Genomic DNA, 16,760 nt, shown 5'->3' with positions numbered 1-16,760 from the left:
CAGCGTCTTCATGAAGACTTCGGACAGTTCCTGTTCGTCCTCTGCGCTCTCGTTCTGCTGCTTCCTGTGTTCCAGCAACATGTGGACCTCCGAGTTCAGCAGCGTCTCCGAGCTCTCGAACTCTGTCACACAACACAGCAGCCAATCAGAGACCAGCAGCGTGTCACACAACACAGCAGCCAATCAGAGACCAGCAGCGTGTCACACAACACAGCAGCCAATCAGAGACCAGCAGCGTGTCACACAACACAGCAGCCAATCAGAGACCAGCTGGCATCGCCCCGCGTAAAAGTACTACTACCACGCTGTACTGATACTCTGTATATATAATAGTTAACGGACCCTTATATTAGCTGGTATGAATAAAGTGTGAGTGTATATACATGTGTGTATAGATATATATATATATATATAAATATATACAGTGTAAATATAGTATATAACAGTTAAGAGACCTTTATATTATCTATCTATATTACATATTATCTATATATATATATATATATAATAGTTATTTATTTGAAAGAAAGTAGTTAAACTTGTGTTTGGTGGATTATTTCTCTGTTGTATCAATGCTAATGGTGATGCTAATGCTAATGGTCATTGTATTCTACATGGTTGAAAGCCTGTTTATTGACCTTCACAATGATGTCACACTTGTAAGGATCATGCATTTGTGGGATGAGCAGCACAGCTGATGATGTGGGGAGCGCCCAAGAAAAATGTTCCAAAATGCTCTTCCAATGGTAAACAGTGTATTCTCATAAGGCTGCCAGGAAGCCTGCAATGACTGCCCTTCACCGTCAGGCCCGTTGGCGCTGGTGTCTCCAACACAGACAATGGAACCTGAACATGTGGGGGAATGTCATGTTCAGTGATGAGTCCAGGTTCTGTCTGCCAAAGTTGGAAGGCAGGTCAAAGTCTGGAGACGACGTGGAGAACGCTCTGCTGATTGTTGCACCGATGGAGTAACAGCTTCTGGTGGGGGCAGTGTCATGGTGTGGGGGGGGCATCTCCCTCACTGGTAAAACAAGGCTTGTCATCATTGAAGGCCATCTCAATGCAGTGAGATATCAGGGTGAGATTCTGCAGCCAGTGGTGATCCCATATCTCCACAATCTGGGACCTAACTTCATCCTCCAAGAAACAACGCCCCCCCCCCACAGAGCCAGGGTTATCACAGACTACCTCCACAATGTGGGAGGAGAGAGAATGGAACGGCCTGCCAAGAGTCCACACCTCAACCCAACTCAACACTTGTAGGATCAGCTTGGGCGTGCTGTACGTGTTAGAGTGACCAACACAACCACGCTGGCTGACCTGCAACCAATCCTGGTTGAGGAATGGAACGCCATCCCACAGCAACGTGTGACCAGGTTGGTGACCAGCATGAGGAGGAGGTGCCAGGCTGTTGTGGCTGCGTATGGATCTTCCACCGCTACTGAGGCTCCTGACGGTGGATTCAATCAATCAATATGTCTTGTTTGTTCCTTGTTACTGATAGAGAGTTCAATCATCCACCAAACAACTCACAACAAGAGTCAACACCAACAGGAGAATACACTGTTTACCATCGGCACCGGGGCTCCCCACATAATCAGCTGTGCTGCTCATCCCACAAATGCATGATCCTTACAAGAGTGACCTCATTATGAAGGTCAATAAACAGGCTTTCAACCATGTAGAATACAATGACCATTAGCATTAGCATCACCATTGAAATAATACAACAAACACAAGTTTACTACTTTGTTTTCCAGATCATATAGTTAGGAGACCTTTATATTATCTATATCTATAATAGTATATATAGTTAGGAGACCTTTATATTATCTATATCTATAATAGTATATATAGTTAGGAGACCTTTAGGAAACAGCAGTTGTGAAGCGTCTTCTTCTACATCACCCACAGCAGCTGCTGCTGCTCCCGCCGCCATGACACCCAGCAGCTAGCAGCTAACAGCTAACAGCTAACGGCTAACAGCTAACAGCTAGCAGCTAACAGCTAGCAGCTAACAGCTAACGGCTAACGGCTAACGGCTAACAGCTAACGGCTAACAGCTAACGGCTAACAGCTAACAGCTAGCAGCTAACAGCTAGCAGCTAACGGCTAACGGCTAACGGCTAACGGCTAACAGCTAACGGCTAACAGCTAACAGCTAACAGCTAACGGCTAACGGCTAACGGCTAACAGCTAACAGCTAACGGCTAACAGCTAACGGCTAACGGCTAACGGCTAACAGCTAACGGCTAACGGCTAACAGCAGCTCATCAGAGCAGCAGCTGGTACCGGAGGCTGAACTCAGACCGGGTCCGGGTCTCTGTGGGTCTGCGATGCTTCAGCAGTTCAACTGAAGTAACTAAGTAGAGTGAGTAACGTGAGTAGAGTCTCGCTGTGAGTTCAGCTCAGCGCCTTCACACTAAAACACCAACACACATCACTTCCGTTTGTCAAACACATCACTTCCGGTCTGTATTCCTCCTTCAACATAAAAGCATCAGCTCTCTACAGAACATGAATAAAACACACCTCTATGAATACTAATACTGCATCACAACTAGAATATTACACCTCTATGAATACTAATACTGCGTCACAACTAGAATATTACAGAGTAGGAGCAGTATTAGCATCGGCTGAAGTACAGTTTGAAATAGAGATAACATGTATTTTAGCGGCTAACTGAGCTGCTAAAGTCTAACACTAAAGTCTAACGCTAAAGTCTAACACTAAAGTCTAACGCTGAAGTCTAACGCTGAAGTCTAACGCTGAAGTCTAACGCTGAAGTCTAACGCTGAAGTCTAACGCTGAAGTCTAACGCTGAAGTCTAACGCTGAAGTCTAACGCTGAAGTCTAACGCTAAAGTCTAACGCTAAAGTCTAACGCTAAAGTCTAACGGTCCGTGCTTTCCACGCTCCCCATTCATTGTCTATGTAAGCAGCCGCGCAATGCATTCTGGTAGCGTGGCGTTGCGATTCGAGAGACTAGGCGTCGCGACGCCCGCTCCTCATTTGCATAAAGGTGAGGTCCTGGCTACTTTATGTAAATCACGGGCGTCTGGCGCGCCGCGCCGCGCCGCCTCTCCAAACTCCCGATAATCTTTTAAACTAAACGTTGTCGAGCCAAAATAAAGACAGATTCATCAACATGGGTTATTTCTCTCCTCAAATGTTGTCAGAAACATCTCAGTGAACTATTTACGTGAAATAAGAGAAGAAAGTTTCCAAACGAGCCTCCAGACTGGTTCCGGTTTGAAAGCTGGGAGCAGCAGCCAACGGCGGGAAACCGTTCGTCCAATCAGGAGCCGAGTGCCTTGTTTCTAGGGGCAGCACACCAAGCGTTCAATGCTGGGAAGCGTCGCGTCCCCTCGCGATAAAAAACGCCCCTGTGGACACGGACCGTGACTGTAACTCATGTCCTCATCATATCTCAGCTATCAAACACTCAGAGAGGAAGCGGAGGAACGCGCTGCTCACAGCCGGAAAAACAGCTGCGTTGGCCGGGAATCGAACCCGGGTCAACTGCTTGGAAGGCAGCTATGCTCACCACTATACCACCAACGCCCGTAGAGTTAAGAGCGACCAGACGGGAACTAGACAGAGCACATAGTTCAGATTATTGAGAGGGTCATTACCATTCATTCATTCATTCATTCATTCATTCATTCATTCATTCATTCATTTATTCATTCATTTATTCATTCATTCATTCATTCATTCATTCATTCATTTATTCGTTAATTAATTAATTATTCATTCATTTATTCATTTATTCATTCATTCATTCATTCATTCATTTATTCGTTAATTAATTAATTATTCATTCATTCATTTATTCATTTATTCATTCATTCATTCATTCATTCATTCATTTATTCATTCATTCATTCATTCATTCATTCATTCATTCATTCATTTATTCGTTAATTAATTAATTATTCATTCATTCATTTATTCATTTATTCATTCATTCATTCATTCATTCATTTATTCGTTAATTAATTAATTATTCATTCATTCATTTATTCATTTATTCATTCATTCATTCAAACAAACATTCATTCATTCATTCATTCATTCATTCATTCATTCATTCATTCATTCATTCATGTATTCATGTATGTATTTAGAATCCGTTAGTCAGTTTCATGTTAGAGGATGTGTGATATTTTTTCCGGATTTCTGGAATTTCCGACTTGAAATCAGGAGCAACGTGACGTGGTAGATTAATCAGCCTGATCAATAGCTCACCTGCGATTGATGCTGCCTAGTCTCAACATGCTACTGTAGCACATACTGACAGAACACCGTGGCTCCATGTGGTCTGGTCTGCACCGGTCTGCACCACACCATGTGGTCTGGTCTGCACCGGTCTGCACCACACCATGTGGTCTGGTCTGCACCACCATGTCCTGACGGTAATGTCCCCGTTACCGTCAGGACATGACGACAGCTGTTGAAACATCTGTATATTACCGTCAGGACAGAGAGGACAGAGAGAGGACAGAGAGGACAGAGAGGACAGAGAGAACAGAGAGGACAGAGAGCAGAGAGAGGACAGAGAGAACAGAGAGGACAGAGAGCAGAGAGAGGACAGAGAGGACAGAGAGGACAGAGAGAACAGAGAGGACAGAGAGCAGAGAGAGGACAGAGAGAACAGAGAGGACAGAGAGAACAGAGAGGACAGAGAGCAGAGAGAGGACAGAGAGAACAGAGAGGACAGAGAGAACAGAGAGGACAGAGAGCAGAGAGAGGACAGAGAGGACAGAGAGGACAGAGAGAACAGAGAGGACAGAGAGCAGAGAGAGGACAGAGAGAACAGAGAGGACAGAGAGAACAGAGAGGACAGAGAGAACAGAGAGGACAGAGAGCAGAGAGAGGACAGAGAGGACAGAGAGGACAGAGAGAACAGAGAGGACAGAGAGCAGAGAGAGGACAGAGAGGACAGAGAGGACAGAGAGAACAGAGAGGACAGAGAGCAGAGAGAGGACAGAGAGAACAGAGAGGACAGAGAGCAGAGAGAGGACAGAGAGAACAGAGAGGACAGAGAGCAGAGAGAGGACAGAGAGGACAGAGAGGACAGAGAGAACAGAGAGGACAGAGAGCAGAGAGAGGACAGAGAGGAACAGAGAGGACAGAGAGAACAGAGAGGACAGAGAGGCAGAGAGAGGACAGAGAGAACAGAGAGGACAGAGAGAACAGAGAGGACAGAGAGAACAGAGAGGACAGAGAGAACAGAGAGGACAGAGAGCAGAGAGAGGACAGAGAGGACAGAGAGGACAGAGAGAACAGAGAGGACAGAGAGCAGAGAGAGGACAGAGAGAACAGAGAGGACAGAGAGAACAGAGAGGACAGAGAGAACAGAGAGGACAGAGAGAACAGAGAGGACAGAGAGAACAGAGAGGACAGAGACGACAGAGAGAGGACAGAGAGACAGAGAGGACAGAGAGAGGACAGAGAGGACAGAGAGGACAGAGAGAGGACAGAGAGGACAGAGAGAGGACAGAGAAGACAGAGAGGACAGAGAGGACAGAGAGAGGACAGAGAGGACAGAGAGGACAGAGAGAGGACAGAGAGGACAGAGAGAACAGAGAGGACAGAGAGGACAGAGAGGACAGAGAGAGGACAGAGAGAACAGAGAGGACAGAGAGAACAGAGAGGACAGAGAGGACAGAGAGAACAGAGAGGACAGAGAGAGGACAGAGAGAGGACAGAGAAGACAGAGAGGACAGAGAGGACAGAGAGAGGACAGAGAGGACAGAGAGGACAGAGAGGACAGAGAGAGGACAGAGAAGACAGAGAGGACAGAGAGGACAGAGAGAGACAGAGAGGACAGAGAGGACAGAGAGGACAGAGAGAGGACAGAGAGAACAGAGAGGACAGAGAGAACAGAGAGGACAGAGAGAACAGAGAGGACAGAGAGGACAGAGAGAACAGAGAGGACAGAGAGACAGAGAGAGACAGAGAGGACAGAGAGGACAGAGAGACAGAGAGGACAGAGAGGACAGAGAGAACAGAGAGAGACAGAGAGAGACAGAGAGGACAGAGAGAACAGAAGAGGACAGAGAGGACAGAGAGAGGACAGAGAGACAGAGAGACAGGAGGACAGAGAGACAGAGAGACAGGAGGACAGAGAGACAGAGAGACAGGAGGACAGAGAGACAGAGAGACAGAGAGAGGACAGGAGGACAGAGAGACAGGAGGACAGAGAGACAGGAGGACAGGAGGACAGAGAGACAGAGAGACAGGAGGACAGAGAGACAGAGAAGACAGAGAACAGAGAGACAAGAGGACAGAGAGACAGAGAGGACAGAGAGAGGACAGAGAAGACAGAGAGAACAGAGAGGACAGAGAGGACAGAGAGGACAGAGAGAGGACAGAGAGAGAACAGAGAGAGGACAGAGAGAGGACAGTGAGGACAGAGAGGACAGAGAGAACAGAGAGGACAGAGAGAGGACAGAGAGGACAGAGAGAGGACAGAGAGGACAGAGAGAGGACAGAGAGGACAGAGAGAGGACAGAGAGGACAGAGAGAGGACAGAGAAGACAGAGAGAACAGAGAGGACAGAGAGGACAGAGAGAGAACAGAGAGAGGACAGAGAGAGGACAGTGGGGACTCTGAGGTGGGACTTCTGGATCATTAGCCGGTAACGAGTCCCGGCGGAGCTCCGGCAGCTATTTCCATCTAGAACAACACCAGGCCGGAGACCCCAGAGGGACACTGTGGACACTTGGACACTCTGGAGGATCTAACCAGCTACACTAACAGCCCAATTAGCGCTCACCCACTGCATGATGGGAGGACGCCGTGGGGCTGTCGCCATGGTTACAGACGGAGGGCAGACTTTGAACTAATAAACAGTAATTAGAGTTCCATCAGTGGACCGACTCCACGGGTCTACAGCGAAGATCCTGGTATCACACATACATATATATATATGTATATATAGATATATATGTATACATACATATATATCTATATACCTATAGATATATATGTAGATATGTATATATAGATCCTGGTATCATAGTAAACTAGAGAACCTGATGGATCCATCAGTACCAACCATGTCAGACTAGCTGGTCATGAAGGAGGTTAAATAGAGCTCCAAACTGTCATGTCCATGTTCAAAGGGGTCCCTTGACCTCTGACCTCCAGATCAGTGAATGTAAATGGGTTCTATGGGTACCCACGAGTCTCCCCTTTACAGACATGCCCACTTTATGATCATCACATGCAGTTTGGGGCAAGTCATAGTCAAGTCAGCACACTGACACACTGACAGCTGTTGTTGCCTGTTGGGCTGCAGTTTGACATGTTATGATTGAAGCATATTGTTTTATGCTAAATGCAGTACCTGTGAGGGTTTCTGGATCAATATCTGTTATTGATCTGTGTTAACTGATTTATAATAATAAATATATACATACATTTACATAAAGCAGCATATCTGTCCAGTCCCATGTTGATAAGAGGATTAAATAGTGGACTGATCTCCCTTTAAGGTACATTTAGAACAGCCCTAGTTTATTAGTTTTCGTCTCCTTTAAGGCCTCAACGTCGTCTGTTACATCATCAACTGTCTGAACCACTGAGTCTGTAGATTCACTGGAGAGAGTGAAATACTGTAATAATAATGATAATCATTAAACAGAGGCGTCCAGTTGAAGTGGAGGAGTACGTATAACAGACCGTTGCTACGTATAACGGAGCGTTGCTACGTATAGCGGACCGTTGCTACGTATAACGGAGCGTTGCTACGTATAACGGAGCGTTGCTACGTATAGCGGACCGTTGCTACGTATAGCGGACCGTTGCTACGTATAGCGGAGCGTTGCTACGTATAACGGAGCGTTGCTACGTATAACGGACTGTTGCTACGTATAACGGAGCGTTGCTACGTATAGCGGACCGTTGCTACGTATAGCGGAGCGTTGCTACGTATAGCGGACCGTTGCTACGTATAGCGGACCGTTGCTACGTATAACGGAGCGTTGCTACGTATAACGGACTGTTGCTACGTATAGCGGACCGTTGCTACGTATAGCGGACCGTTGCTACGTATAGCGGAGCGTTGCTACGTATAGCGGACCGTTGCTACGTATAGCGGACCGTTGCTACGTATAGCGGACCGTTGCTACGTATAACGGACCGTTCCTACGTATAACAGACCATTGCTACGTATAGCGGAGCGTTGCTACGTATAACGGAGCGTTGCTACGTATAACGGACTGTTGCTACGTATAACAGAGCGTTGCTACGTATAGCGGACCGTTGCTACGTATAGCGGAGCGTTGCTACGTATAACGGAGCGTTGCTACGTATAACGGACTGTTGCTACGTATAACGGAGCGTTGCTACGTATAACGGAGCGTTGCTACATATAGCGGACCGTTGCTACGTATAGCGGAGCGTTGCTACGTATAACGGACTGTTGCTACGTATAACGGACTGTTGCTACGTATAACGGACTGTTGCTATGTTTATGTATCCAAACTAGGGTTTAATATTTGGTGAGGACAAACTGTCATGGCCGTTTTCAAAGCGGTCTCTTGACCTCTGACTGATTAGTCGTGTTTTGTGAGTTATTAATTCAATTCAATTCAATTTATTTTTATATAGCGTGAAATCATAACAGAAGTTGTCTCGAGGTGCTCGATACATAGAGCAGGTCTCAGACCGAACACCATATGTGACAACATGAGATTATTATAAGTCTCATATTTTCTATTTTTCTCTGTTTCACATCTCAATAAACTGAACGTCTTTGTGTCCCGTCTGAAGACGTCCTATTGGACTCTGAGACGCTGAGACGGACACGTGGACGGTTCAGAGATTAAACGGTGAACGTAGCCACTTCAACGCCTTCTCTTCTTCTATCAAGTTTTTATTGATCAAACTCAGAGTTCCACTGAAAACAGCAGAAATATGAACATCATAATGTAATAAACATCCGTTACAGAAAGAAAGAGGATGATTTACAGTTTAATACAAATCTCTTTGTTGCTGTTAATGATACAAAGTCTATAACATCTGTATAGTTTATTATTATCTGAAGCACAGCGGTCCGTTTCATTACTATGTTTTTCCTTTTCCATAATATTTTTGAACCCATTTAATGTTGGACATAATAATAATAATAATAATAATATAATGACCATCTCTGAATAAAAACAATCAATAATCTCACGTTAAATTTTCATTTCAGTTTTCTTTCATCATGACATCATTTTCCTGAAGCAGCATTATTATTATCATTATTATTATTATTAATATTATTATTATCATTATTATTATTATTATTATTATTATTATTATCATTATTATTATTATTATTATTATCATTATTATTATTATTATTATTATTATTATTATTATTATTATCATTATTATTATTATTATTATTATTATTATTATCATTATTATTATTATTATTATTATTATTATTATTATTATTATCATTATTATTATTATTATTACGTGTCAAACATTTAGTGGGTTATGAAACGGAACATAAAAACACACATTACATTCATCCTAACGATCATCAGTCGGTGTATTTTATTGTTGTATAATTTACTCTTTCATCGTTCTGTTTATACTTTGCAGAATTTTTACATTTTAATGAAGAGAAATAAACAAAAGGGAACCGTATATACAAAATACATAAAATATGGAAATCAGATTGATGGATTATATTCAGCAGAAGTATAAAACATTATAAATTAAAAAGAAAACAGCACTAATCTGTGAGGGGAAACGTCTTTATGCTTTGATTTCTGGGTTGCTGGATAATAAATGTAATCAATAATTCCTGATATTGATCCTGATATATTTGACTTCAGGACGTCTCTGACTACACACATGCTGAAAATCAAACATTCTACTGGATTCATTTAGAGATTTTACAAAGTAAAAGTCTCTAGAAGTGATGATTCATGTTGTTCCCTTCATGGTCTAGAGGTAAACAAGTTAACAACAATCACTAAATCACAATATAGAATCCCAATCAGATGTAATCAGGAGATATGAGTCCAACATTTAGCTGCTTATGAACCGGAACATAAGAAAACCCCTTCATCCTAACGACCATCAGTCGGTGTGTTTCATTACTTTAATCTCACTGTTGTGTGATTTTCATCATCTTGTTGATGCTCTGCCGGATCTCTTTCATCTTAATCCCGTATATTATGGGATGCAGCAGAGGAGGGATGACAAAGAAAGTGAAAAATGTGAAAACGTTGGCAGCTTTTGGAACTTCGTGACTCAGACGGTTATAAATGACGCCGAAAAACGACGCCACGGAGAAATTGACGAAGGTGACTAAGTGAGGCGTGCACGTCTGCAGCGCTCTCATCTGAGACTCCTTCGAGGTTTTTAGGATCACCGTGAAAATGTGAACGTACGAGAGAATGACGAGGAAACAGGGGAGGACGACGAGGCCGAGGGCGCAGCACAGACCGTAGACGCCGATCAGCGGCATCTCGGTACAGGAGAGGTTAGCGATCGCCAGTCCGTCACACAGCAGCTTATCCACCGAGTGGCGGCACAGCCGGAGTCCGGACGTCAGGTAGACCTGGACGGCCGAGGTGGAGCCCAGGGTGAAGTACACCAGCAGCAGCATGGCTCTGACTCTAGCCGGCGTCACGATGGCGTGGTACAGCAGAGGTTTACAGATGGACACGTACCGGTCGTAGGCCATCAGCGCCAGGATGCAGAATATACAGCCGCCGTACACGTTGGTGAAGAACACCTGCGCCAGACACGCCGCCAGAGACGTCTCCTGCCTGGCGGACAGGAGGTGTTTGATGATGTGAGGACACGCCGACGTGCTGCCCATCACGCCACTCAGAGACAGGTTGACCAGCAGGACGTACATCGGCCGGTGGAGGCCAGGCTCCGAGCAGATCACCAGAACCAGCAGCAGGTTGACACACAGACCGGAAACGTAGAACACCAAGACGCAAACGACCAACGCCACGCTGTGCAGAGACAGAGAGCTGTAGACGGTGAAGGTGATGGGGGGGGCGCTAGACACAGAGACGTTCATACTGACTCACAACACACGACACACAAACGCCTTTATACGGACGCCTGACGCCTGACGCCTGACGCACAACGCCTCCTCCTCCTCCTCCTCCTCCTCCTCCTCCTCCTCCTCCTCCTCCTCATCCTCCTCCTCCTCCTCCTCTCCTCCTCCTCCTCCTCCTCTGGGCGTTCTCCATTCATCCGTCCTTCCATCCTTCCATCCGTCCTTCCATCCGTCCGTCCTTCCATCCTTCCGTCCTTCCATCCGTCCGTCCTTCCATCCTTCCATCCTTCCATCCGTCCTTCCATCCGTCCGTCCTTCCATTCTTCCATCCTTCCATCCGTCCTTCCCTCCATCAAACATTACCCCAATATTTACATCAACATTTACCAGACATTATCCCAATATTTACATCAACATTTATCAAACATTACCCCAATATTTACCTCAACATGTATCAAACATTACCCCAATATTTACCTCGACATTTACCAAACATTACCCCAATATTTACCTCAACATGTATCAAACATTACCCCAATATTTACATCAACATTTACCAAACATTACCCCAATATTTACATCAACATTTACCAAACATTACCCCAATATTTACCTCAACATGTATCAAACATTACCCCAATATTTACCTCGACATTTACCAAACATTACCCCAATATTTACATCAACATTTACCAAACATTACCCCAATATTTACATCAACATTTACCAAACATTACCCCAATATTTACCTCAACATGTATCAAACATTACCCCAATATTTACCTCAACATGTATCAAACATTACCCCAATATTTACCTCGACATTTACCAAACATTACCCCAATATTTACCTCAACATGTATCAAACATTACCCCAATATTTACATCAACATTTACCAAACATTACCCCAATATTTACATCAACATTTACCAAACATTACCCCAATATTTACCTCAACATGTATCAAACATTACCCCAATATTTACCTCGACATTTACCAAACATTACCCCAATATTTACCTCGACATTTATCAAACATTACCCCAATATTTACATCAACATTTACCAGACATTATCCCAATATTTACATCAACATTTACCAGACATTATCCCAATATTTACATCAACATTTACCAGACATTACCCCAATATTTACCTCAACATTTATCAAACATTACCCCAATATTTACCTCAACATGTATCAAACATTACCCCAATATTTACATCAACATTTACCAAACATTACCCCAATATTTACATCAACATTTACCAAACATTACCCCAATATTTACCTCAACATGTATCAAACATTACCCCAATATTTACCTCAACATTTATCAAACATTACCCCAATATTTACCTCAACATTTATCAAACATTACCCCAATATTTACATCAACATTTATCAAACATTACCCCAATATTTACCTCAACATTTATCAAACATTACCCCAATATTTACATCAACATTTACCAAACATTACCCCAATATTTACCTCAACATTTATCAAACATTACCCCAATATTTACCTCGACATTTATCAAACATTACCCCAATATTTACCTCAACATTTATCAAACATTACCCCAATATTTACATCAACATTTATCAAACATTACCCCAATATTTACCTCAACATTTATCAAACATTACCCCAATATTTACATCAACATTTACCAGACATTATCCCAATATTTACATCAACATTTACCAGACATTATCCCAATATTTACATCAACATTTACCAGACATTATCCCAATATTTACATCAACATTTACCAGACATTATCCCAATATTTACATCAACATTTACCAGACATTATCCCAATATTTACATCAACATTTACCAGACATTATCCCAATATTTACATCAACATTTACCAGACATTATCCCAATATTTACCTCGACATTTACCAAACATTACCCCAATATTTACCTCAACATTTATCAAACATTACCCCAATATTTACCTCAACATGTATCAAACATTACCCCAATATTTACATCAACATGTATCAAACATTACCCCAATATTTACCTCAACATTTATCAGACATTACCCCAATATTTACCTCAACATTTATCAAATATTACCCCAATATTTACCTCAACATTTATCGAATATTACTTTATTATAAACACAATTTAATAATTATATTATGTTATTTCCCAACAGCTGGTCATTTATTTAACACATTTCCAGGACAAGAATACAGCTTACTTTTATAAACTAAAGTGGGACAATTTAGTTCCATGAAGTATTGAAGTAGTACACTAACAAGTATACTACTAGTACATTGATAGTAGTATACTTATTAGCCTATATAAAGTATAAATAAAAATAAACTTGAACTTTACTTCAGTTTACTTAAACAGGTCGAATGAAGTGTCTTCCAAGATCAGATCAGATATTCCTTTATTAGTCCCGCGGTGGGTAATGTTCAGAAAACAAGATTCATCAGCTAACACAGTAAAACAAGAAGCATCAGCTAACACAGTAAAACAAGAATCATCAGCTATCACAGTAAAACAAGAATCATCAGCTAACACAGTAAAACAAGATTCATCAGCTAACACAGTAAAACAAGAAGCATCAGCTATCACAGTAAAACAAGAATCATCAGCTAACACAGTAAAACAAGAATCGTCAGCTATCACAGTAAAACAAGAAGCATCAGCTAACACAGTAAAACAAGAATCATCAGCTAACACAGTAAAACAAGAATCATCAGCTAACACAGTAAAACAAGAATCATCAGCTATCACAGTAAAACAAGAATCATCAGCTAACACAGTAAAACAAGAAGCATCAGCTAACACAGTAAAACAAGAATCATCAGCTAACACAGTAAAACAAGAAGCATCAGCTAACACAGTAAAACAAGAATCATCAGCTATCACAGTAAAACAAGAAGCATCAGCTAACACAGTAAAACAAGAATCATCAGCTAACACAGTAAAACAAGAAGCATCAGCTAACACAGTAAAACAAGAATCATCAGCTAACACAGTAAAACAAGAATCATCAGCTAACACAGTAAAACAAGAAGCATCAGCTAACACAGTAAAACAAGAAGCATCAGCTAACACAGTAAAACAAGAATCATCAGCTAACACAGTAAAACAAGAATCATCAGCTATCACAGTAAAACAAGAATCATCAGCTAACACAGTAAAACAAGAATCATCAGCTATCACAGTAAAACAAGAAGCATCAGCTATCACAGTAAAACAAGAAGCATCAGCTAACACAGTAAAACAAGAAGCATCAGCTAACACAGTAAAACAAGAAGCATCAGCTATCACAGTAAAACAAGAAGCATCAGCTATCACAGTAAAACAAGAATCATCAGCTAACACAGTAAAACAAGAAGCATCAGCTATCACAGTAAAACAAGAATCATCAGCTAACACAGTAAAACAAGAATCATCAGCTAACACAGTAAAACAAGAAGCATCAGCTAACACAGTAAAACAAGAATCATCAGCTAACACAGTAAAACAAGAATCATCAGCTAACACAGTAAAACAAGAATCATCAGCTATCACAGTAAAACAAGAGCTAAACAAAGTGAAACTAAATCTGAACCATTTAAATAGCAGGAAGTATAGAAACAGGAGAGGTATATACATGTATATGCATAAAGTATATACTTTATGCATATACATGTATATACCTCTCCTCTCTGAGGATCCTCATGTAGGAGAACAGGATCAATATGATCAGAGCAAAGATGACGGTGAACATGTGAGCGAGTCCAAAGATGTTGTTGACGGAGGTGTCGGAGCAGGCCAGTTTAACCACGTAGTAGTTATCACAGTAGACTTTGTTGATGACGTTCCCACACAGCCGAAGAGGAACCGTCAGACCCGATACGATGTACGTGTTCACCACTAACGGGTAGAACCAGATCAGAGCCGTCAGAACCGTGACCTTAGTATGAGTCATACGTGTGTTGTACTGCAGAGGATAACAGATGGCCAGGTAGCGGTCGTAAGACATGACGGCTAACGTCAGAAACTCAACGCCGCCGTATGAGTACAGACAGAAGATCTGCAGGAAGCAGAGCGGAGCAGCAACAGTGTGAATGTCAGAGAGGATCTGAACCAGAAGGAATGGAAACAACCCTGTACTACCATACAGTTCATTTACAAACAGGCTGCACAGGAAAAGGTACATAGGTTCATGTAAGCTTCTGTTACTACAGATAACCACGATGAGCAACACATTGGCACTAATGATCAACACATACAAACACATGATAATAATGAAGTAGAGATATTTAAACAGCCCGGTGTCAAAGTAGGCAGTTAGTGAGAAATATGAAACCTGAGTAGAGTTCATCATCATCATCATCATCCTCCTGCTGGTCCTCAGAGCATCAACACCGGTCGGCAGGTCAACATCTTATTATACGACATCTTCTCACAGCTCTGTGGAACTTTAAATACATGATTCAATGATATATAAACTCCCCTGCTCTACTCACACTGACTCACTGATTGTGCGTCTTTTAACCTCTTTAGAACCAGAGGAGGCCCACAGCAGCCGTCTGACCTCATGATCACATGACTCCCTGACTCTCACTGACTTCTTCATTCAAATGTGTTGATTACTCCATTCTGATTGGTCCATGACGGCGTTCTGCCGTCTGTTATTTCTTCACAACGGACTGTTGCTACTGTAGAAGTAATCCCTTTTAAACTATATAAAAATGTGATAAACAATGATAAAGTATTAATGCTATAACCCTGTGTTTATTACTGAAACAGCATACAATCATAGTGCTGCTGTATTTTCATTAGAGCCCCAGTGCTGTAACTCACAGCTCTAAGTGATGCAATGCAAACAAACTCCAGATCACCTCTCAGCTGCGTGGACAAGGCTGCCACTGAAGAGCCCAGAACAGGGAATCTGTCTCTGACGTAATGGATGTCGGGGAGGCACCTAGATCAGATCTATGGTATATGTTGATTAGTGGATATTTTGACAGAGACCAGTAAAAAAGGAGAATACGAAGATGGCGTAGAGGTGGGATGAGTTCTTTGATCTAGTATATAGGGCTGTGATGTGGAGCCCGCGAACAGTCGCGTCCGGAACGGCTCGGGTTTGGTTGTGTTTTTGTCTGCTGATTTGAAACACAATAAAACTCTGCTTCTTGCATCATACTTGTACAGCATCAAGAGATTCATCTGAGTAACCTGTTGACTTTCTGACACCGTTAAAATTGAACATTGAAGAACATTGAACTGAGGTCTCAGCCATTCCAGGCCCAAGGCTTGAGATATCCGGACTCAACCCTACCTATAACGGACCTTTGCTACATATAACGGACCGTTGCTACGTATAACGGACCTTTGCTACGTATAACGGACCTTTGCTACGTATAACGGACCGTTGCTATGTATAACAGACCGTTGCTACGTATAACGGACTGTTTCTACGTATAACAGACCGTTGCTACGTATAACAGATCGTTGCTACGTATAACGGACCTTTGCTACGTATAACGGACCGTTGCTACGTATAACAGACCGTTGCTACGTATAACAGACCGTTGTACGTATAACGGACCGATACTACGTATAACAGACCGTTGCTACGTATAACAGACCGTTGCTACGTATAACGGACCTTTGCTACGTGTAACGGACCGTTGCTACGTATAACAGACCGTTGCTACGTATAACAGACCTTTGCTACGTATAACAGACCGTTGCTA

At 42.5% G+C, this 16,760-nt stretch overlaps 2 protein-coding genes and 1 non-coding gene across 3 annotated transcripts; all 3 read right to left on the bottom strand.

Annotated features, from left to right (window-relative positions):
• Window positions 1-3,494: 3,494 nt before the first annotated feature.
• trnag-ucc lies at window positions 3,495-3,566 on the bottom strand. The gene has a single exon. It is a non-coding gene; the product is annotated as a tRNA-Gly (tRNA).
• Window positions 3,567-10,122: 6,556 nt separating this feature from the next.
• Window positions 10,123-11,070, bottom strand: LOC119491976 (olfactory receptor-like protein OLF3). The gene has a single exon (XM_037776263.1). It carries the CDS (start codon window positions 11,050-11,052, stop codon window positions 10,123-10,125), a length of 930 nt encoding a protein of 309 aa, XP_037632191.1. The 5' UTR covers window positions 11,053-11,070.
• Window positions 11,071-14,692: 3,622 nt separating this feature from the next.
• Window positions 14,693-15,391, bottom strand: LOC119490983 (olfactory receptor 11A1-like). Its single transcript, XM_037774534.1, has one exon. It carries the CDS (start codon window positions 15,389-15,391, stop codon window positions 14,693-14,695), a length of 699 nt encoding a protein of 232 aa, XP_037630462.1.
• Window positions 15,392-16,760: the final 1,369 nt, after the last annotated feature.

The sequence above is a fragment of the Sebastes umbrosus genome, chromosome 7, assembly GCF_015220745.1.
Source record: "Sebastes umbrosus isolate fSebUmb1 chromosome 7, fSebUmb1.pri, whole genome shotgun sequence".
NCBI lineage: Eukaryota > Metazoa > Chordata > Actinopteri > Perciformes > Sebastidae > Sebastes > Sebastes umbrosus.
The sequence above is the reverse complement of the archived record's forward strand: the minus strand, read 5'-3'. Positions and strand labels throughout refer to the sequence as shown.